At 39.8% G+C, this 22249-nt stretch overlaps 1 protein-coding gene and 3 non-coding genes across 9 annotated transcripts; all 4 read right to left on the bottom strand.

The window, feature by feature from the left end:
- Positions 1 to 1470: 1470 nt before the first annotated feature.
- KANSL2 (KAT8 regulatory NSL complex subunit 2) lies at positions 1471 to 20749 on the bottom strand. Of its 6 annotated transcripts, none has more exons than XM_038577502.1 (10): positions 20612 to 20749; positions 19832 to 20090; positions 18461 to 18639; positions 17829 to 17943; positions 15084 to 15247; positions 14496 to 14662; positions 12851 to 12947; positions 8318 to 8571; positions 2885 to 3035; positions 1471 to 2252 (listed from the first exon to the last, which is right to left on the bottom strand). In XM_038577502.1, the coding sequence occupies exons 1-10, from the start codon at positions 20736 to 20738 to the stop codon at positions 2197 to 2199; spliced, it is 1569 nt and encodes a 522-aa protein (XP_038433430.1). In that variant the 5' UTR covers positions 20739 to 20749; the 3' UTR covers positions 1471 to 2196. The 6 variants fall into 6 exon arrangements, with proteins under 6 accessions (XP_038433430.1, XP_038433432.1, XP_038433429.1 ...); XM_038577504.1 differs by having other exon boundaries at positions 1475 to 2252; positions 2916 to 3035; positions 8420 to 8571; XM_038577501.1 differs by having other exon boundaries at positions 1475 to 2252; positions 2916 to 3035; positions 20612 to 20748.
- LOC119866496 lies at positions 2456 to 2591 on the bottom strand. The gene has a single exon (XR_005380242.1). It is a non-coding gene; the product is annotated as a small nucleolar RNA SNORA2/SNORA34 family (small nucleolar RNA).
- On the bottom strand, positions 3956 to 4088 carry LOC119866495. Its single transcript, XR_005380240.1, has one exon. It is a non-coding gene; the product is annotated as a small nucleolar RNA SNORA2/SNORA34 family (small nucleolar RNA).
- Positions 12623 to 12759, bottom strand: LOC119866494. The gene has a single exon (XR_005380239.1). It is a non-coding gene; the product is annotated as a small nucleolar RNA SNORA2/SNORA34 family (small nucleolar RNA).
- Positions 20750 to 22249: the final 1500 nt, after the last annotated feature.

Genomic DNA, 22249 nt, shown 5'->3' on the forward strand with positions numbered 1-22249 from the left:
GCCTCTGTCTCAGGAATAAATAAAATACTTAAAAAAAAAAAAAAAAATTTACCTCAAAGGAACCATAAGAACTAGCCAGCAGACACTGGTAGAAGGTAGCAGAATATCCCTGAAACTGGATTTTTGAGGGTGCTTAATAAAGGGGAAAGGAACGTAAAATTGGATAAGTCACTGACTTGGGAGCACGTGCTCAGTTCTCAGGATTTAAGACCTTGGCCAGGAGCCCAGGGAATGGGGGTAATTTAGCTTCCAAGGTGCCTTTCAGAAATCTGGAAAAAAAAGGTGAACACTCAGCAAAGTGAAAATGCTGGAGTTGCCCTCGAAAAAGGCAGATGAAGGAATCAAAAGGTGCAGGGGAAAAATATGCCAAAATGGGTCCATTATGCTGAGGCCCAGAGGACATTATTCCTATTCACCAAAGGCATCAGATAAGGACACCAGTTCCACTAAGTTCAATGAGCCTTCTCTACAGGCCAGGATTGAGCTTGTAATAGCCACAGATCATGGGGCTAATAAATAAGAAAAGTGGGCAGCACTTTAACTGACCAAGGTCAAGGGACAATTACAAGCATACCTCATTTTACTGTGCTTCACTTTATTACACTTTGCAGATACCGCATTTCTCACAAATTGAAAGTCTGTGGGAACCGTGCATTGAGGAAATGTACTGCCACCATTTTCCCAAAAGCATTTGCTCACTTTGTGTCTGTGTCACATCTGTAATTCTTGCAATATTTCATTATTATATATGTTATAGTTACCTATGAACAGTGATTGACTTGCTAAAAGCTCAGATGATGGGCATTTCTGAATGATAAGTATTTTAAACAATGTATGCACTTTTTAAAGACATAACGCTATCCCATACTTAATAGACTATAGTATAGTAAAAATGTAACTTTTACATGCACTGGGAAAGCAGAAAATTTACCTGACTCGCTTTATCAAGGTATTTGTTTTTACTACAGTGGTCTGGAACCTAATCTACAATATCTCCAAGTTATGCCTATTAGAGACAACTTCTAACATAGGTAACTCAATCGTAAGTGAACTTCTATTTTAACCTTATCTTTAGATTCACCATCAAAATGATCTTGACAGTTTATGCTTCTCTGTGATCTAACATCAGGCCCAACTTCAGGAAGTTTTACATATATACGTTCCAAGATCTAGAGAATTTTGAGATATAATCAGACGGATTTAATTGGGGAAAGAAATGGAAGTGGGAGTAGGTGGCAGAAAGTAGGATGAAAAGGATTTTTGGAACCGATAGGCTTTCATAAGGTAGTTCCACCCCTTTCTCTTACTTCTTTCAGGTTTTTATCTTATCCTCCTAATCAAACCAAGTTACTGAAAATGTATTTACTTCTTGGGATGGAAATTTACCTGTTGTGTTTTTCCCTTTCCCATCAGAAACAACTCCCTAAGAAACCCAAAAACATATATACGCATTCAAATACAAAGAAAACATGCATTCAAGTGATTGCTTTATATTTTCATAACATTTTAACATTTAATAGAAATTATATACAATAATTTTTTTATTGTATCTTACATAAGAGAGCCACTACAGAAATTTACACAGGTTAGAAGCAAGATGGATGGTTAAGGAGGGTCCAGTCATGTGGGCTATTCTCAGAGGTTATAGGTTAGAGTTCACTGGGGGAAGGGAGGTTCCGATTACCAATCAGATGAGAGGTAAAGAAAAGCTAAAACACAGGCCATTAGATAGAGATAACCAGACACTGGGTTCCATTAATATCCCAAGGGTACACATCTCCTACCTAAACACCTATGTGGATTTGTTCCAAGACTTGGGTATTCCCATTACAAAGATGTCTCTCCCCTCAGGCACAATCCCAAACACTCAATCCCAGCAGCTCTAACAGGAATCACCTATCTCTCTCTTCCTTGCACAGAGTGGGAAGACATCCACAATCTGTAGACACCATTGGTCCCTCCCCCTACAAATTTGGTTTGTTTACCTATAGCACTCAATAACCCAGAGGAAAAACAACCATCGTAGTCAGTTGTCCTTCAGTGAGAGACAATCATAAATACTTGTTTAAAGAATGGAAAATTCAAATCCGCCAAAGTCAAATGGTTCCGAAAACAAACTATCAACTGATAGAAGAGGGTTCTGGCTTCCCATTTGCAGTAGCCACTCCACTGTGAGGCAATGGTGCAGAGGCTTTCTCAGTATTTCGAGACCCCTGTGATCTGCACCCATCTCCAGCCATCTGCATCTGGCCCTGTTAAAAGAAAGTCACTTTGGTTACAAATCCATTCATTATGGTCTGAAACATGAATCTAACTTAATCAACATCAAGAAGGCAGAAATTTTAAAAACTCTGAGACGTCACTCTTCCCCATACTTAACTATCTCTGACCCTTGGAGTCAGCAGTCATTATTTGTAGCATTCCTGAGGCCCTCCCAGTGGGAGGGAGAGCTGTGCATTGTTTCTTCCAATGAAACAGCCATTCACTGCTGAGGTTCCAAAACAGCCAGCAGATCAGAGGAAGATAGTCCTTTGGGCCTCTGTTTGAAACCAACAGCTATAGTACAACTGCTAGTCTTCAGTCAGGGCCACTGGTACCCCACCCAAGGCTCAAAGAAGCCAAATCACATTACTTGTCCCTACTCTATGATGAAAACAATCCCAGTGTCAAACTCTCCCTTTAAAAAGAACCATTTATGTAGATTCTTTATCTTAACCTCTTCTAGTTAACTAAAAAATCACGTGTCCTACTCAGAGTCTGGGACTAGTGGTGTTCTCTTTAGGAGCCCATCTGAAGAACTGCCATCTGGGGCACCTGTATAGTCTACTTGTGATGACAACCTCACTCACTGGGAGTACATGCTAGCCATAGCCAGCAGGGAGACCTGTGCCTGGATGGGGCTGTCCTTCACTTGCCAGAATATCCACTGGGCCTTCAGCAATTTCTTTGACTGAATGATCTTCAAGGGTTAGAGAAGGATCAAAAAGTAAGGGTGAAGGAGGGCACTGCATACCATCACCCACGACATCCAAGTCCTAGGAAAAGAAAGAGAAAAAGCCTATCAGCAATACCAAGGGAACCAATAAGCTGAAGCTAGCATATTTTTCAACAAATCTCAAAGCAATTTTCCCTTATTTCCTTTACCCCCTTGCCTACTTTCAATCAAAAAAAAAGATTTCCCCACAATGTCCAACAAATCAGGTAAGATCCAAAAGCACTAAGAACTTTTTCTTGCTGCTGAGAGTAAAACACAGACCACTATAGTAGCTTAAAAAAAGAAAAAGCATTTTCAAATAGAAAAATTCAGAGACATAAAGTAAAATAGTAGCAGGGACTGGAGGGAGAGAAGAAACCGGAGTTATAGTTCAATGGGCAGAGTCTCAGGGCTGATACAAAAGTTTCAGAGATGGACAATAGTAACAGTTGTGCGATACTGTTAATGTACTTAATACCACTAAATTGTACACTTAAAAACAGTTCAAACAGCAAATTTCATGTTACAAATATTTTACGAAAAAATTTTATTAAAAAAAGTATATTTCTTTTAAAACTAACTGTAGTCACCACCTAAGTTTGCCAGTTGTGAATCTAATATGGACAATCAGCATAATCGCAAGCTAAAATAAAATACTGCTTTAAAAGACTGGACAATATGTGGGGTGCCTGGCTGGCTCAGTCAGTAGAGCATGCAACTCTTGATCTCAGGGTTGTGAGTTCAAGCACCACGATGAGCAGAACTTACTAAAGAAAAAATTGAAAAAAGATTGGACAATATGAGATTGCTTGATTAATGTCTTAACAGTCACAGTGGGCTAAGGAAATACTATTTTAAGTCCCTATCCCCACCCAGCAAATTCCTAATTCTTAAACAAAACATACTTCAATTGCTCTTTTAAAAAGAAAGAGGGAAGGGAGGGGAGGGAGAAAGGAAAGAAAGGACATCATATTCCATAGACTATGTTCTTCTAATTGAAAGAGCCATTCCCATTGGGGTGCTGAATGGCTAACAGACCACAGAAACATATTACTCTTGGCTCCTGTTTGAAACCAACAGCTACAGCAAACCACTGGTCTTGATTCAGGGCCTAAAGCATTGTAAAGCCTCTGTGTGTCAAACTGACTTTCATGCTACCAAGAGTCTACTGCAAAACTCCCTTCCCAAGAGTGAAAATTACAACGGGTTTCTACTCCCCCATGCCCAATTAACTTTATAGAAGCTGTTTCCAGTAATCTAGCTTCACCATAGGCGTAGTGCTTCCAAATTAAGTCTAAGAGTTTGAAACCCTCTCCCCTTCTTTGGTGTGCTAATCACCACATTAAGAATCACATTTCACAATAATTAAGATAGAGATTAATTAAAGAATGTAGGGATCCCTGGGTGGCGCAGCGGTTCGGCGCCTGCCTTTGGCCCAGGGCGCGATCCTGGAGACCCGGGATCGAATCCCACGTCAGGCTCCCGGTGCATGGAGCCTGCTTCTCCCTCTGCCTATGTCTCTGCCTCTCTCTCTCTCTCTCTCTCTCTGTGACTATCATAAATAAATAAAAGTTAAAAAAATTAAAAAAAAAAAAAAAAAAGAATGTACTGGGCAGCCTGGGTGGCTCAGCGGTTTAGTGCTGCCTTCAGCCCAGGACATGATCGCAGAGACGCTGGATCACTGGATCGGCCCAGGGCGCGATCCTGGAGACCCGGGATCGAGTCCCACGTCTGGCTCTCTGCATGAAGCCTGCTTCTCCCTCTGTGACTCTGCCCACTGCCCCCCCCCCCCCCCCGGCCCCGTTCTCATGAATAAATAAATAAATAATCTTAAAAAAAAAGAAAGATTTAAGAATGTAGTACACTTAAAAGCTGCGCAATTTAAGCAGAAATTCAGAAAAAGGATATGATCATCTATGTAACATCGATTTCAGATCTGTTAGAAATTATTTTTTTAGATGTTTTATTTACTTTAGGGAGAGCGCGAGTGAGAGAGGGGCAGCGGGAGAAAATCTTTAAGCAGACTCCCCACTAAGCACAGAGCTGGACTTAGGGCTTTATCTCATAACCCATGAGATTGCAACCTGAGCCAAACCAAGAGTCCAACACTCAAATGACTGAGTCACCTAGGTACTCCTAGAAACTTCTATATTAGAAACAGAAACCAGAAAAGAAAAAAAAAAAAAAAAAAGAAACAGAAACCAGTATTTTCACATGGTTAAGCCTGTGAACTGTTTTCTCCAATTTTTTTACTTTACACAATTATACAAATAATTATCTTGGAATTCAAAAGAACTCATTTAAGTGGTAAGGCATAAAGTTTCCAAATCTCAAGATAACAATGGTATGGAAATGCTTTCTAAAGAAAATAGATATTGAAAAGGCTTTTCTCACATACTCATGTTGTATGTTACAAGAATTAAAATTGGGGAAAGGAACCTAAAACTAAAACAAGAGAGGAAGGAAGAACCAGCAGAAATGCCTATTACAACAAGAATACTTAGAAACATAAGTCCATCAGGACATAAAGAATCCACATTTTGTTCTGATTTCAAAAATCACACAAAAAATGTAATAGGATTAATGTATTAGGTTGTTACTTGCCAAACATCCTGGATCAAAGCACAGAAAACAGCCAAGTATAATACCCAGAATGAGACTGAATTTTAACCTATATTAATACCTAATACCTGGTCCTCCCATAGATAAAATTACCAGAAGTTATTAAGCTATAAAAATATATCTAAGGCAGAATGTAGGTTATAAGCTAAGATTGCCTGGTGAAATTCATACAATTAAGAAATCATTTTTTTCAGCAAAATTTTATACTAATAAATATACACAGAATTTATAGGACAAAATTTCTTTTCAAAAACTGGATTTTGTTTCAACATTTTCTAGAGAAATTTTACCTCCAAAGATTAAAAACTATACTTATAATAACCAATGTGATTTATCAAAAGTACATTAATATAAACATAGATGATCAAGTACAAATAATTGATCATTTATAGTTTTTAAACCTCTAACATCAAAGGTCCATCTTAAAAACCCACTGGAATCCCCAAAATAAGGCTACTTCTCATATCCCTAAAAAAAAAAAAAAAAAAAAATCAAATCTAAGCAACAAGAATGAACAGATTTGACAATGTTTTTAAATATTCTTAAAGATTTTATTTGAGAGAGAGAGAATGAGTGGGAGGATGGGCAGTGAGGGAGGGCTACACAGGCTACAGGCTGAGCATGGAGCCCCAATGGGGAGAGGAATCCCAGGACTGAGACCATGACCTCAGCCAAAATCAAGAGTCAGACCCTTAACTGACTTGAGCCATCCAGAAGCTCCTAAATATTTATTTATTTATTTATTTTTAAAGACTTTACTTATTTATTCATGGGAGATGGGGGGGGGGGGATACAGAGACACAGGCAGAGGGAGAAGCAGGCTCCATGTAGGGAGCCCAATGTGGGACTGGATCCTGGGTCTCCAGGATCACACCCTGGGCTGAAGGCGGCGCTAAACTGCTGAGCCACCCGGGGTGCCCCCTAAATATTTTTAAAATTAAGATTCCTTAACTGTCAGTTTCACCTATCATCATGAATCTTACAATCTCTATAATTTTGTGTAAAAATTCTCCAAAGAGCAATATGGCAAAAAACAGGTGAAAGGGGAAAAGCAAAAATGAAATGGCTCTAAGAAATTATCAGATGAAATAAAAGTTACTAACCTAATATGCCTACATAAACACGTGCTATTTCCATATATGTATATTAATATGCAAAAGGAATCTGGTGATGTAATGCTTATTAGGTTAATTTTTAGACCTTATAAAGTTGCTCATGTTATTAAAAGTTCAAAAAAAAAAAAAAAAAGAAGATAGCACTTCTCTGTATATTCTTCACATTTAAAATGAAGGGAAGTGGACAAAACTCTGTCCTTATCAATCCAGAGCTATCTATTCATTTACGCTCTTCAACAAAATCTCACTGCAAAAACTTGGGAAGCACTAAAGTATATAAGGAGGTCCCTTTCTAGTTTTCACATTCTATAAAATCTGTGTGAAAGAAATTTTTAAAAAAGCAATTAAAATCAGGATTATAGGGATCCCTGGGTGGCGCAGCGGTTTGGCGCCTGCCTTTGGCCCAGGGCGCGATCCTGGAGACCCGGGATCGAATCCCACGTCGGGCTCCCGGTGCATGGAGCCTGCTTCTCCCTCTGCCTATGTCTCTGCCTCTCTCTCTCTCTCTCTCTCTGTGACTATCATAAATAAAAAAAAAAAAAAAAAAAAAAAATCAGGATTATAATAAAAATTATAATTTTATTATAAATGAAGTAATAAAAACCAAAAATAGCCTGTAAATCATACATTAAGCAAAGAAGGGGATGGGGATTATGAAAAAAAATGGAATCAGTTTATTCTTAATACTACCTTTCTTTTTCAGATATTACTCTGTCCGGATATATCCTTCTTAGCAAGCAATATCTTTGAAGTCACCCAAACTTTGCTTCTACCCTTAGCAAACAATCTTGCAACCTATATTCAATTTTCCATTTAGATTTGTCCCATTACACATGTCATGGTTATATACAACACACCTTTATTATGAAATTCAGAAGACTTATCTTCAGAACAAATAATGAAAACCTTTATCCAGAACACTAAATATTAAGTAACTTGCTAAGATAGAGATGGTAAGTCAGTCAACTGATCCCTGAGTCACATAGTAGGGGTAGTGCTAATTAGGGGAACAATAAAATCAGAGATGGGTTCATGGGCTGGGACCAATTGAGGAACAAGCTTAAAAAAGTAGTGTACATACTTAGAAGACTGTAAATACTTAAAAAGAGATCACTGTTGTTCTAGTCCATTCACAACAGAATCTGTAATAATGTATCAAAAATAAAAGTCAATAGCCAGAGTTAAGTTTAGAGTCATTTCCTGTGGGCACCTTACCCTGAAAATGAAATCTTTACTACTACAGAGCAAAAACATAAGCTTACAACTGTCAAGAGTAGGTATCAGAATTCACTTGTATTATTAAGATTCTAGCGAATCACTTACCTTGTGGATGGTACCAGACTTCCTGGCCACACCAAGTCCAACCATAATCTTGATTTTCTAACTTCCCATAGTTTACAATTTAATTCCCTTTTTATTCCCTCAGATAAACTCCTGCCATTTTAACTCTCTAAATCAATATGCTAACGTCAAATACAACCCATACATGTATCATTTCAAAAACTTGGTATCAAGTCTCCCAGCCACAAAAGACTAACCTAGTCTCACCATTAATAAATAAGGCCTTGCCTGAAGGGCCAACCAGAGCAGAGCTTCTCTAACTTACATCACTGAACTCCAGAGGTAAACTCTCAGTGGGCTGAAGCTCGGCAGCACTCAAGTACAGATCCATGGGGCCGGCTTCCAGATCGTCTGGCACAGACAGTACCTGCTCGGGCTTATACATCTGAGGAGGCAACTGGAAATGCAGTGGGCAGCAGGGATCCTCAGAGAGGCTTACAGGAACTGGTTTGTTGCAGGGTACCTCTTCAGACCCCTGGCAGCATTTGAAGAGAACCTGATTCGTGTCCTGACAAATATCTGTAGAAAAATGGTCAAGGGAAATAAAATGGATCTATTGGAGGCACAAAATAGAAGGGCTGTCGGCCATGTAAAACTCAAGGTCTGCACTACAGAAGACAATGGGTTACATTTGAAACAGAACCAAGCAAGCACAGTTAGCAATTTTTAAAGTTCTTCTCAAAATAAGTATCATTCACTAGCATCTAATTCTAGCTCTACCAGTAATTTAAATCAAGTCCCTAACCTACGCTTCAGGATCCCAGTCATTTAAACTAGAGACACCAATCTTGTTCTCACTTAGGAGTTTGAGAACACTGCTAAGCAAATAGCAATAACAATCCTAGGAAACTATACCTACTCAGAAGAAAACTGCTATGGCAAAGAAGTGCTACCAAACCCTTCCAAGAACTCTGGTAAGTAGATTGGCAAAAAGACTGCAAAAACTTTTTGAATCTTGTTCCCAAAATATTTACGTTTAAAGCAGCAGAGAACTCAGGAAAATAAAAGCTCCAGTAATAGACAGACAATAAATAAATAAATTTCCATGTCCCTTTACTTTTTGGGGGGGTAGGACTACCAGTGCAGGGAATTTGTCCTGGCCCCAAACAGAAAGAGATGAAGATAATTTTGCTTATGAGGTCCCTGGAAAGGAAGTACTCCAGGAACACTCCAAGAGCAGTAACAACTTCTATTAAGGGTAAAATAGTTAAAGGCTAATTTCCAAGATGGCAAAAAAGCTCTCTGTAGGATGAATCATAATTAGAATGATTAGATAAAACCACAAAATTTGGTTCAAGTTACTCCATTAAATGGGTTTTATTCAAGTGATACCATGTAATCTAAACTGTTTTTCCCCCTAGATTAACAGACAACTGTTATTTCAAATATCAGCTTACATTTATTTTTTTCTTCTTAAAGATTTTACTTATTTATTCATGATAGACACAGAGAGAGAGGCAGAGACATAGGCAGAGGAAGAAGCAGGCTCCACGCAGGGAGCCGGATATGGGACTCGATCCCGGGACTCCTAAATAAAAAAAAAAAAAAAAGAACAAAAAAATGGGATCCCTGGGTGGCGCAGCGGTTTGGCGCCTGCCTTTGGCCCAGGGCGCGATCCTGGAGACCCGGGATCGAATCCCACGTCGGGCTCCTGGTGCATGGAGCCTGCTTCTCCCTCTGCCTGTGTCTCTGCCTCTCTCTCTCTCTCTCTCTCTCTCACTGTGTGCCCATCATAAAAAAAAAAAAAAAAAGATCCCGGGACTCCAGGATCATGCCCTGAGCCGAAGGCAGACACCCACAACTGCTGACCCACCCAGGCATCCCAAATGTCAGCTTACTTTTAAACCAGAAAGCAACAATTTTCTATAAACTGTACCCAGGATTATAGAATTATGGGTAATTTTCTCCCAAATTTTAAGGTAATTTCTAAAAATTGAAAAGTCAAGCATACATTTTATTTTTTTTTTAAGAGATTTTATTTATTCATGAGAGACAGAGACACAGACAGAGGGAGAAGCAGGCTCCATGCAGGGAGCCCGACATGGGACCCGATCCCAGGACTCCAGGACCACGCCCTGGGCCAAAGTCAGGCGCTAAACTGCTGAGCCACCCAGGGATCCCAAAGATTTTATTTATTTATTCATTAGAGACACAAACACACACACACACACACACACACACACACACACACACACACAGGCAGGCTCCACGCAGGGAGCCTGACGTGGGACTCGATCCCGGGTCTCCAGGATCAGGACCTAGGCTGAAGGCAGGCGCTCAACCGCTGAGCCACTCGGGCTGCCCTTATTTTTAAAACAAATAAAACTTCTTGAATAAAGCCATTTGTCTCAATCAATTCTTGGAAACTGCTAAACTCTTAAGGCAGAGTTTCACAACCATGATACTACTGATATTACTGACTGTCCTGTGCATTATAGGATGGTTAGTGGCATTCCTGGCCTCTACCCACTAGATGTCAGTAGCACTCTCACCCAAGTTATAAACAAGCAAAACTGTCTCCTCACGTTGCCAAATGGGGATATAAATGGTTCCCCAGATGAGAACTACTACTCTAAAGGAACAGTGAATAGTACAAATTAAACAGTATTTACTGAATGAAAATGAACAAATGAACACATGAATCCTACGGGAATAACCAGATGTGCATTCTGTGTGCTTAAAAAAATCTAAAGTCTCCAATGCCCAATCTTACTCAATATGAATACTTAAAAATCATTCCATTAAATTGTTTTAATCAGAACTTTTTTCATAGAATTCAAAGGACTTTAACAAGTCTCTTATTTAATACAATATTCTGGAAAAACCCTCCCCCCCATCCTCCTCCACCCCCTTTCCTTTACAATGGGAACAAGAGAGACAAAGAGAAGGGAATGGTTGACCTACAACTAGAGTCTGGGTCCTTCACTTTCAGTCCAGTGCTGTCTCCATTAGACCAGAGTAAAGAGTTAACAGGTCACCAATGGCAGTCGCATGTTTCTCTGGGATAAGGACTTAAGGAAGGGTAAGTGACTTAAGCAACTATGGAGTGGAAAGGAAAAAAAACATAAAACAAAAAAATCATACTTCCCTTCTCTTTTCAAATACATTTCAACTTTGCTTTTAAAAATATTCTAATAAACTATTTGAATATAATACTATAAATCTAAAATACTCCTTAATATTTGTAAATTGAAAAAAAAATATTTGTAAATTGAGATTTTTTGACTTATAAAGTAAATCAAGCTCACTGAAGAAAACCTGAAAAGTACAGGGCAGAGGAATAAAGGGCATTAATAACCCCACCATCCAAAAGTAGTCCACTTCTTTTACTTTCCCTCTCAGTATCTGATTTTATGTAATTCCATACCTTATTTTTGTCATTATCATACATTTTTCTGTCATTCATAAATTTTGTTAAATCTAATGTTTACTGCCTAAACATATTCCATATTGTATCATAATTTTCTTCTCTATACCCACCCCATTTCTGAAAATTTTAAGGCTGTCTCCGTTTAAAAGAATTTCATATAAAAATATTGGTCTACATTTGACTATCTTCTTAAATTCCAAGGTAACATGATCATTATCAAACAATATAAATACTGTCAACCTGCTTTCTAAAAAGCTTGCACCACTTGGTCTTCCCACTGGCAGTAGCTGGAAGGACCATTTCACTACAATTTCACCAACCTGAAATTTACTCATTCATTAAATATATATATACAAGTATCAAACTCATAGACTAAAAATTTCCTTATTTCCTATTTCACATATGTAAAGTAAAGATAAATACTTTTAATTACCACTTCTACTTTTAAATCTGTCTACCAATGCCCAATTATATATTTTCAGCATTTATTTTTAATTTTTAATTACCTCACACAAGTATTTTGTATATTAGGGACAGCAATCTTTTACCATTTATTACAAAAAGTAGTAAAATGGTAAAATATTCAACAAACAGAACAGAAAAAAATTTTTTCCTCTCAGAAGACCAAGAGAAGGTTCTCCTTCTTTTCCTATTAAAGAAGATACACTTCATTTCCAAATATTTCTTATCTCTTGCCAGGCAAATGATATCCAGCAAGATTTAGGCCTTTCAGATAATAAAGATCTTCATACTCAACAAGTGCTTTTACTGTCAAAGTGACTTTCTTCATATTCATAATAAAGATGTACTTTCACAATCCAATAAACAACTCAGAAGTCTTATAACCTGGTAGTAAATGTGGTCTCATAGCAGAATCAAGAGATGCTATGATGGTTTAAAGGCAAACTAACTGGGAGAGTGGAATCATTGTTTTTGGAAATAGTAAGTTTCCAATTTGAATAAAGTCTAAATATACAAATTAGGGCCCTGACCATACAGAAGGATAATTCTCACAGAAAAGTCAGTTCAGAACCTATAGTATTTTAGCGGGAAACCCAAAGTAATTTTTTGTGTGTGATAACTGGATTCAACAGTATTGTATTTCCAATGAACAAGTTCTATCAGAGAGCTCTACATTTTGGAATCTCAGTATTCATCTACTACGAGTAAATATTAGCCCACTCCTATCTCCAATGACACAGATGTTTCTTTCTAACGAATTGACCATTACATTTCCAAAGTTCTGAAATGGCCAACAGACCATAGAAAGACATTTCTTTTGGCTCCTGCTTGAAACCAACAGCTTCAGCAAACTGCTGGCCTTGATTCAGGGCCAAAGGAAAACAAAGACCTTCAATTAAGCAAACTAGCAGAGATTCCCACCAGCCTTTAATCTAGCTAGCAAACTGAACTGAATAAAAAAGATACGGGTAAGGCAGTGTCTGGTCATTGGAAGAGATTGATTGGAACAACGAACATCATCCACAAAGGCCAAGCACCTCTGACTGGAACGAGTTGTATGAGCCTAAAATGGAGAAAATAGATAAATCAAACAAACCCTCAAAAGAAAATACAACCAACTGGGACTCCTAAGTGGCTCAGATGATTAAAGCATTCAACTCTTGGTTTCAGCTCAGGTCACAATCTCATGGATGTGAGATCCAGATGTGTTGGGCACCCTGCTCCGCGGAAGTCTGCTTGAAGGTTCCCTTTGCCCCTCCCCCACTTACACACAAGCTCCCTAAAATAAATAAATCTTAAAGAAAACACAACCAAATACCTGTGATATTTACTAATAAGAAATGTATGTCCTTAAAGGCTAAAAAACTCAACATTTGACAAGTTCACTCACCAATACTACACAAAAGGAAAAAAATTAAAACCTCATGTCCAAATAATGTGTCAACCCTAATACAAAACACCTCTCCATATAAGTGGGTGATAAGCTTAATGATTTCCAAACTATTTTGTCTTTTAGTGACAATTTTTTAGGGCTTGAACTCAAAACCTCAAGATCAAGAGTTGCATGATCTATAGACTGAACCAGCCAGGTGCCCCTAGCAAAACCCTTTTGTAAATTGCAATTTTAAGTGGAGCCCTAACAAACAAAACAGATAAAAATGGAATTATTCCAGGTGCCTCGGTGGTACAGCTAGTTAGGAATCCAACTCTTGGTTTTGGCTCAGGTTGTGATCTCAGGGCCATGAGATCAAACCCTGCATCAGGATCTATGCTAGGTGCAGAGTCTACTTAAGATTCTCTCTCCCTCTCCTGCTGCCCCTCCCCGACCCTCCTGCTCACTCTCTAAAATAAATAGATAGATAGATAGATAGATAGATAGATAGATAGATAGATAGATAGATAAATAAATAAATAAATAAATTATTTTTAAAAATTAAGCAGAGACCAAGGGCTTAAAAAAACAAATTTAAGAATGATCACTTAACTCTGCTTCTGGGAAGCCTAGGTGGCACAGTGGTTGAGCTTCTGCCTTCAGCTCAGGGCATGATCCTGGAGTCCCAGGATTGAGTCCTGTATCAGGCTCCCTATGGGGAGCCTGCTTCTCCCTCTGCCTATGTTTCTGCCTCACTCTCTCTCTCATGAGTAAATAAATAAAATCTTAAAAAAAAAAACAAAAAAAAAAAAAAACACCTCTGCTTCCTATCAACTTAGCTCCTGACATTCTTTGCTCCTATTATTCTACCTATCCTCTCATCTTCTAAAACAAGTTTCCCAAGCAACTTACGCTTTAACCAGTCCCTATTTCTGAACTGAAGAATTTCTGAACCAAAGAACTTAGAAATCTATGGCAACCTGTAAATTTACAGAGAACAGAGGCCCAAAGAAGTTAACAGTGCAGACACAGAACTGGTCAAAAGAGAACTAAAAAAAAAAAGAGAGAGAACTAAGACTACAATTCACGTCTCTGGACTTCCACGTAAGTGTTCTTTTCAATTTACCCCACGTGCAATTAAGTCAGATTTCCGATCCAAGACTGTACAATGTTTTGACTATTACTCTAACTTGTAAACAAAGCAAATATATACCCCTTACAGATATAAACACAAATTACCTGTTGGGCAGCACCATCTGTAGCCAGCATTCTGCGCTCCTTCAGCTGCCTATGTAATAAGGCTTCCACTCCATAGCGCTGACGATACCGCCGAAGACATTTTAGACGCTTTAAGTTCTCTCGTTCTTTGGCCAAAAGTCCCTCTGGGCCAGTCAGGAGACTACTACCTGGTGAGTCACAACAGTCAAGATTTACGTGCCAAGCAACCAATAAAGGATGGCTTCCCCAATTAACAAGAAATAAACAGAGAAAACTCTGGCCATAAGATAGCCACTTTCAAAAGCAAATTCTCCTTCACTCCAGGTACCAAGACAGAAATAAATCTAACTACTACCAAATACACATTTTGAAGCCACAACAGCTTGTTGGGACTAACATTAAAACTTGCCTAGATGGGATCCCTGGGTGGCTCAGTGGTTTAGTGCCTACCTTCAGCCTAGGGCGTGATCCTGGAGTTCCAGAATCGAGTCCCACATCGGACTCCCTGCACGGAGCCTGCTTCTCCCTCTGCCTGTGTTTCTGCCTCTCTCTCTCTCTGTGTCTCTCATGAATAAATAAATAAAATCTTTTTAAAAAAAGAACACTTGCCTAGAGCTTCATGTTCCACTTTGCGATTATGTAAGTAACGTCGCTTCTTCTCTTTGAGCAGATGCTGAAGTCGTTTAAACTGATCAATGTACAAAGACTGCAAACGAATTAGCTTTTCACGCATAATCAGGGCAACTTCTTCTGCTGTGTAGACACCAGCATGTCTGGAATAAAACAGAGTTAAGCAAAAACATAAGAAAACACAAAAATAAAACCACAGCTTAAACGCAGAAAAGGGTAGAGAAGAGATTTAAGTTTCTTATTTAACAGTAAGTCAGCACAGAGACCATCACCTTATTAAATAGGAATGTTTTTACATACAGCATTCAAGTTATTAAAAAACAAAAAAAAAGTTATTAAAAAACAAAATAATAAAATCCCCAAGTATGGATACTAATTTGTGATCTCACAACATGATGAAGGCAAGAGGTTTCATTATTTTCCCCAGTTACCTGCATTATGTTTAAGAAGTGAAGACATGGAACACTCAAAGTTTTTATTAATCTACAATCTTATCCCAGTTTCATAATTTAATTGTGAAGAAATTAAAGCTATCAGAACAGCTTAAAAGTATTCAACTTAGTAGCATTTATACCTTAACCTATTTTAGTTGAAGTACAAAAGACAGTGATTTCAGTTTCTAATTTAAAATACATTCTGGGACGCTTGAGTGGCTCAGGTCATGATCCTGGGATCATAGGATCAAGTCCCACATCAGACTCTCTGCAGGGAGCCTGCTTCTCCCTCTGCCTGTGTGTCTGCCTCTTTCTCTGTATCTCTCATGAATAAATGAATGAATGAATGAATGAATGAATAAAATCTTTAACAAATAAAAACAATTAAGTAAATGGTTACTTTGAGGAAAATCACATATACATACCTACAAGAGGGGAAAGAAACTACACTAATACTAATTCTAGTTAGGATAAAATCTAATGACATCATCATAAATAATACAAAAAGCACCCTTCTGAAACAAGCAAGTAAAGAAAACATACGCTGTTAAATTGTTAATGATTCAAAAAAAATGGTCCTAGTGACAAAACACTGGCACCAGAAATGAAATTAAAAGAATTTCATTAAATAAAGAAACTTTTATTAAATTTAAGACATCAGCAATATGGAAACATATTAACAAATTTAGTATCAGGGACGCCTGGGTGGTTCAGCGGTTGAGCATCTGCCTTTGGCTCAGGGCATGATCCCAGAGTCCTGGGATCAAGTCCCACATAGGGCTCCCTGCATGGAGCCTGCTTTTCCCTCTGCCTATGTCTGCCTCTCTCTCTCTCTCTCATGAATAAATAAAATCTTAAAAAAAAAAAAAAAAAAAAAAAACTTTAGTATTATAAGATATTTAACAACTCTACTGACATCCCTAAAAATGCAAATATTTTAGAAGGCCAAAATTTTTTTTGGATCTCATAGGGGAATTAAGGAAAGCCTTATATTTAGTTGCCTATTTTATTTTCCCCTTTGAATGTTCCTTTTAGGAGACACTGACATCAAGTATCTAGTCCTTTTAACATTTATACATCTCATAAAATTAACTGGTATTTTTAAGTTACACTAGCATAAATGTGTCCCCCAGAGACTGATCCACTGTAGATTACTACTGACAAAAATCAAGTTTCTGGACCTTCAAAGCTGAGTATTTACCACACCAAAGGACAGTCACTTTGTGACCCTACAGAGCATACACCTCTTCAAAGCAGCAAGTCTGGCTTTTTTTTTTTTCTTTCAGAACCACAATGGGAGAGGAAAAAAAAAAGAATGTCTGGTATAAAATTACTGCTGAGAAAGAATCCTGCCAGTTAATGAACTTTCAAACTACTTAGATGAAACTTTCCAAACAAGATTGTTTGAACTGACACTCATTGTTTGAACTGAGTAACTGACATTACTCAAGAAAAACAGATGAAATTATTCTACTTAGCAAATGTAAACCTAAACGATTTTGTAAAAAGACTAGAAATTCATTACCTATTTACTATACTTGTATGCTGTCAATGCGAAATGTTTCTCAAAAGACAGTAGTCAAAAAGAATGAAGAAAACAAAAAAAGAAAAAACTAAACTAAACCCAAACCATGAGACAGAAATAGAAGGCAGTGAGTAGCAACGGTTTTTTTTTTTTTTCTACAACTCTTAAGGTGATCATGAACTAAGTGAAGAGCAGAATCTTAGTTAAGATATAATTAGACTGATTAGTCACTTCTAGGTTTCTAAATCAGTTTCTCTTTCTTAGGCATGAAACCAAGGAAACTCTTGAACATCTTTTTTTTTCCTACTAGAAAAAAAAAACCCTCATAAAATGTAACTTTGCAAAAAAAAAAAAAAAAAAGTAGTTATTCAAATACAATCACATTATTGTTCCTGAGGCTTAAGCCAGGAATCCATTTATATCAATTTCCTCTTCTCCAACGGATTTAAGCATTTCTCAACCAACCTCCCATTATGTCCAAGACAGTTCCTATTTTCTCCCCTAGGCTTTTTCATGTGTAGAATTTGATATCCAAAAATTTTTCCAAATTACAAGACTTCCAAAACAGAATAAAATCTTGCCCTGCAGCAAGATGGTGGTGAACCAGGACAGGACACTTTAAAATACAGAAGCTATTACTGCTCACAAAATAGCTAAACTCTCTTCACCCCTCCTAGGTTATTAATCTATTAATTGCATGCATTACTACAGTCCACATTCTAACTACAAAAAAATTTTAAAGCCTTATGTGGAGTTACAACTTACTTTAGGGGATCTTCTTGATCACTGTCTATGCTATCAGCTTCACTGTCAGGGTCACCTCTCCATGTCTGATCCACAGTAATGGGTTCCTGCTCCCCATCACTCCAGCTGTCTTCATCTGAGGCAAGGAAGGGAGAGCAGCCATTAAGACTTCCCACCTCCGTAACTCCACCACACAAAACTAGATTACTTAACACATCAACCCAAACCTTAACGTTTAAGAAAACAAACAAAAAAAGCCCCAACAACTTAGTACAAAGGCACTGACAAATAAAATTGGCTTGAAAAAATACAACCCAGGTAAGATTACTTAAAACATAAATAAGGTAACCTTGCCCTCAAAAGGGCAGAAAGGTCAACTCAAAATTATTCTTGCTTCCTGAAATTACCTTGCCTCACAAAGACAAGCATAAACAACAATGAAGGAAATCATCAAAAACTCAGAAAAATAAACCCAAGCACACACTACTTCAAACTGAAAAGAACTGGTGAACACAGCAATCCTGGAATTCTCACCAAACTGTCAATGAATTACATTATTATCACATGCCATGTATATTCACAAGGCACTGTGCTACCCAAAACAAGTTCTTTAACTTACTTTTTCCTTTTTCATTCTAGGAGAAGATCCTTACCCAGAATTCGGCTGGCTTCACTGCGGCTACTTTCTGGAGTCTGAGACCCCAGCTCTGTCTTAGCGTAAGAACTCAGCTGGCACAAGAGTGTTTCACCCATAGGCCCTGAATTGGTCTTCTTCATTTGAGCATGAAGTGCCAGGGCATTCCTACGGGCATGTTCAGCACAGAAAGACACCCTAAGGAGACAAAAATATTAACATTTATACTCCAGTCCCTTCTTCTTCAAAGAGTTCAACCATTTTCTTAGTCACTAATCTTTAGATCATTCTTAGGAAATTAAAATGAGGGCAGCCCAGGTGGCTCAGTGGTTTAGCGCCTGCCTTCAGCCCAGGGCCTGATCCTGAAGTCCCAGGATTGAGTCCCACATCAGGCTCCCTCCATGGGGCCTGCTTCTCCCTCTGCCGGTGTCTCTGCCTCTCTCTCTCTCATGAATAAAGAAAATCTTTTAAAAAAAAATTAAAATGAGCATTACCTTCATTTATAAATTAAAAAGGCCAGTGAGGCAGAGCAATTTAACCGGCCCAAGGTCAGCTCATTATATATTACCAAGCAGAAATGCAGGCAGCATAACCTGGTGCTTCATTCATCAAACCAAACATTTCAACTATAAAAAATGCTGACATCATCTTAGAACAAATCAAAGAGATCCACTTTCATCTCTCAAAACTGGTTCTGGCAACTCTGTATTTTACTTCAGCTATCAATCCACTGTGGGTAATAAGACGTGGGGCACAATTTCAAAACCAAACTACACATGCAGAGTTAACTAGCCAAATTCTGTTTCTGCGTGAATACTTTTGCTTCTATGATGAAAGCCACAAAGCCTCTCCCAGAAGAATACACGTATACACAGCTTAAGGAGGCTCAGGGTCATGACCCAAAGAGCCAGGGGACCCCGGGGGAGGGGGGGGTGGGTGGGTAAGAATAATCTAGAATATCCCCTTATTTTACAGACAAAAGAAAAGGTCTAAAAGGTATGAAGTCAGTGGCCCTCTTTCCAGTTTTCAACATTAAAACTCCAGCTATGGGGATCCCTGGGTGGTGCAGCGGTTTAGCGCCTGCCTTTGGCCCAGGGCGCGATCCTGGAGACCCGGGATCGAATCCCACGTCGGGCTCCCGGTGCATGGAGTCTGCTTCTCCCTCTGCCTATGTCTCTGCCTCTCTCTCTCTCTCTGTGACTATCATAAATAAATAAAATTAAAAAAAAAGTTAAAAAATAAAAAATAAAAAAAAAATAAAACTCCAGCTATTCACAACCTCACGATATACCTCATCCCACCCACCCCCCTCCTCCCTTTAAAACTCAAAGTACACACGACATAAATGATCTGTACATATATATATATATATATATATATAAATATATACCCATCTTTCTTCTCGGGCTTTGGAGCAGCACTGGGACATCTTTTTCCATTCTTCGTCGATATATAACTGCACTGCTTGAAGGGTGCATTCTTGTCTTCTAGGATATGCTTAATGCAAAACTCCTGCCCTTCCAGACGAGGCTGCGAGCATGGGCGATGAGTGAATGAACAAGACAGGGGCTCCTGAGACCTGGGCACTGGGGTGATCCTCCCCCGATTGGTCGGCAAGACGTGGATCCGAATCCTATTCATACCAAAACCTGCAGGGTCACACAAAAGATCAGAAAGCCCTTAGCCCTCCCGAAAATTCCTGCTGCACAACATCCGGGCTGCCCGCGCGGGTAGTTTCCAAAGGGCTGGCCCAAGTCTCCCTCCGTAGGTCCCCGCCCCCCGCCCCCCTCCTCGCAGCCATTAGTCTCACGGCAACTTCTCCCCCACCCGGACCACCCGCGCGTCGCGCGCCTCCCAGTCTCGCACGGCCGCCGCACGAGGAGGGAGCGCCGGCCACGCCGCAGCACCGCGCCCGGCCTCCGCCTCCCCGCACGCCGCCTTTGTCCCGGCCGCCTCAGAGCTCACGGCTGGGCCCTGCCCGTCCCCGGCCGCCCGTGCAAGCGCCATTTTGTCCTCTGGCTCCAGGCACGGGAGAATCTGGCTTCTGGGAGCCTATAGGAAGAGAGCAACCTCGACGCTGGCTGAAACAAAGCAGCAGCTCGGAGACAGCACGAGGGGCGAAGCGGCTGCCTAACTGCAGAAGCGAGAGGAAGCCCCGCCGCCATCTTACCTCTGCCGCCGCGCCGCGCCGCGCCGCTCAGCCCTCTGGCCGCGCCAGCCGCTTCTAACTCGGCCCCGCTCCTTTCCAGGCTCCCAACCCCTGATTGGTTACGGTGCCCACGGCTGTGCGTCACCATTGGTCGAGGCCCGCTACCTATCACGCCTGAGGGGGCGGGGCGCTAGAGACAGCGCGGCCGGGGTGGCTAAAACGAACTGTCCGTCAGCCAGTGACTCCGCCCCCCCGGTGCGCGCACGCGCGCACCGCGGGACTCGCCAGCGCGGCGTTGCTGGTTTTCGGGCTGCGCTTGGCCGCTGCGTGGTCCGAGGCGGCTACTCCCCCGACCACCCCGGCCCCGCGGCTGCAAAAACTCAGACATACAGAGGCCGGAAGGTCACTGTACAGTTGATTCCTACTGTTTATACAGGAAAAGGCTGTAATTTTCTTTAGTGAGCAGGTCATTTATTGAAACGAGTATTTACGGAGTCTGGGAAGTTTCATATTTAAACACTTGATTTTCAGAGCAAACCCTGAGAGGCCGAGGTTGTTATCTCCATCTTACGGATAAGATAACCGAGGAACAGAATGGGCCTCTCTATCTATCTAGTAAATGGAAAAGGGAGGTGAATTTGAACCCAGCTCTCATTCCTTATCCCTTAATTGCCTCTCATGTAGCATAGAGCATTGGATTGAGAATAAGGAAATAGGAGTTCTGGTTTTGACCCTACTTCTCTAAAATTCTCTACAATTTCATGCTAACTAATGCAGGTATAGAGAAACAGCAGACAATCCCAATCTTATCATACTTTAACGATTTTTCAGCAAAAGTATCTTTTTTTTCATCTCCACCCCACCTGTTGTAGAAAGGAACCAACAATTTCTCCCTGTAACCCTTCTGGACCTTTTTTCTGCATCCCAGCCTTACAACGTTTATCTAGTGTCAGTTTCATTTAAGAGGTTTCTCCAGCAACAATGAGCTGATGAGTATGATTCACACTGCAAGTGTGCATAGAGAATCTACAATGCTGGACAACTACACTTTAGGCACACGAAGTGATTAAAACAAAGGAGGGGGGTAGAGGGGGAGGTAGAAGAGATGTCATTTCCAGATTAGGGTGTCCCCAGAAGGCCCTTTTCTGAACATTCATTCATTCATTCAACAAATACTTGAGAACCTAAGTGCTAGGCACTAGGGATACAGAGAGAACAAGAGAGATGACCCTGTTCTTTTGAGTAAACATTCTAGAGCAGTTTCAGATTGTGGATGCAAATACAAACATAGTATCCACAGAAAAGATGATATATACACATAAGCAAACGCTCCAACCCTCAGAAGGGATACAAAGAAGACATTTGTTATAAACTCTCTACAACTCAAAACTAGCTGGAAAATATGGGAATCAGAATCTGCAACCAGGGGTGCCTGGCTGGCTCAATTGCTAGAGCATGCAACTCTTGATCTTGGTGGCGTGAACTGGAGCCCCATATTGAGTGCAGAGATTACTTAAAAATAAAACCTTAAAAAAAAAAAAAAGGAGGGGTGCCTGGATGGTACAGTTGGTTAACTGTCTGTTTTTGTCTCAGGTCATGATCCCAGGGTGCTAGAATGGAGCAGAGATGTTATGCGGGGAGCCTGCTTCTCCCTCTCCC

Source organism: Canis lupus, chromosome 27, assembly GCF_011100685.1.
Source record: "Canis lupus familiaris isolate Mischka breed German Shepherd chromosome 27, alternate assembly UU_Cfam_GSD_1.0, whole genome shotgun sequence".
In the NCBI taxonomy this organism is placed as follows: domain Eukaryota; kingdom Metazoa; phylum Chordata; class Mammalia; order Carnivora; family Canidae; genus Canis; species Canis lupus.

What these genes read in the sequence shown, in the direction of transcription:
- KANSL2 (XM_038577501.1), bottom strand. Translation starts at nt 20,738, where the DNA reads ATGGTGACGCACAGCCGTGGGCACCGTAACCAATCAGGGGTTGGGAGC. An exon ending in AAGCCCGAGAAGAAAGATGG is followed by an intron (nt 18,640 to 19,831) that starts GTATATATTTAT and finishes TTGTCTCCTTAG; the next exon opens with GGTGTCTTTCTGTGCTGAAC. An exon ending in GACCAGACACTGCCTTACCC is followed by an intron (nt 8,572 to 12,850) that starts GTATCTTTTTTA and finishes ATTTTTCTACAG; the next exon opens with ATATTTGTCAGGACACGAAT.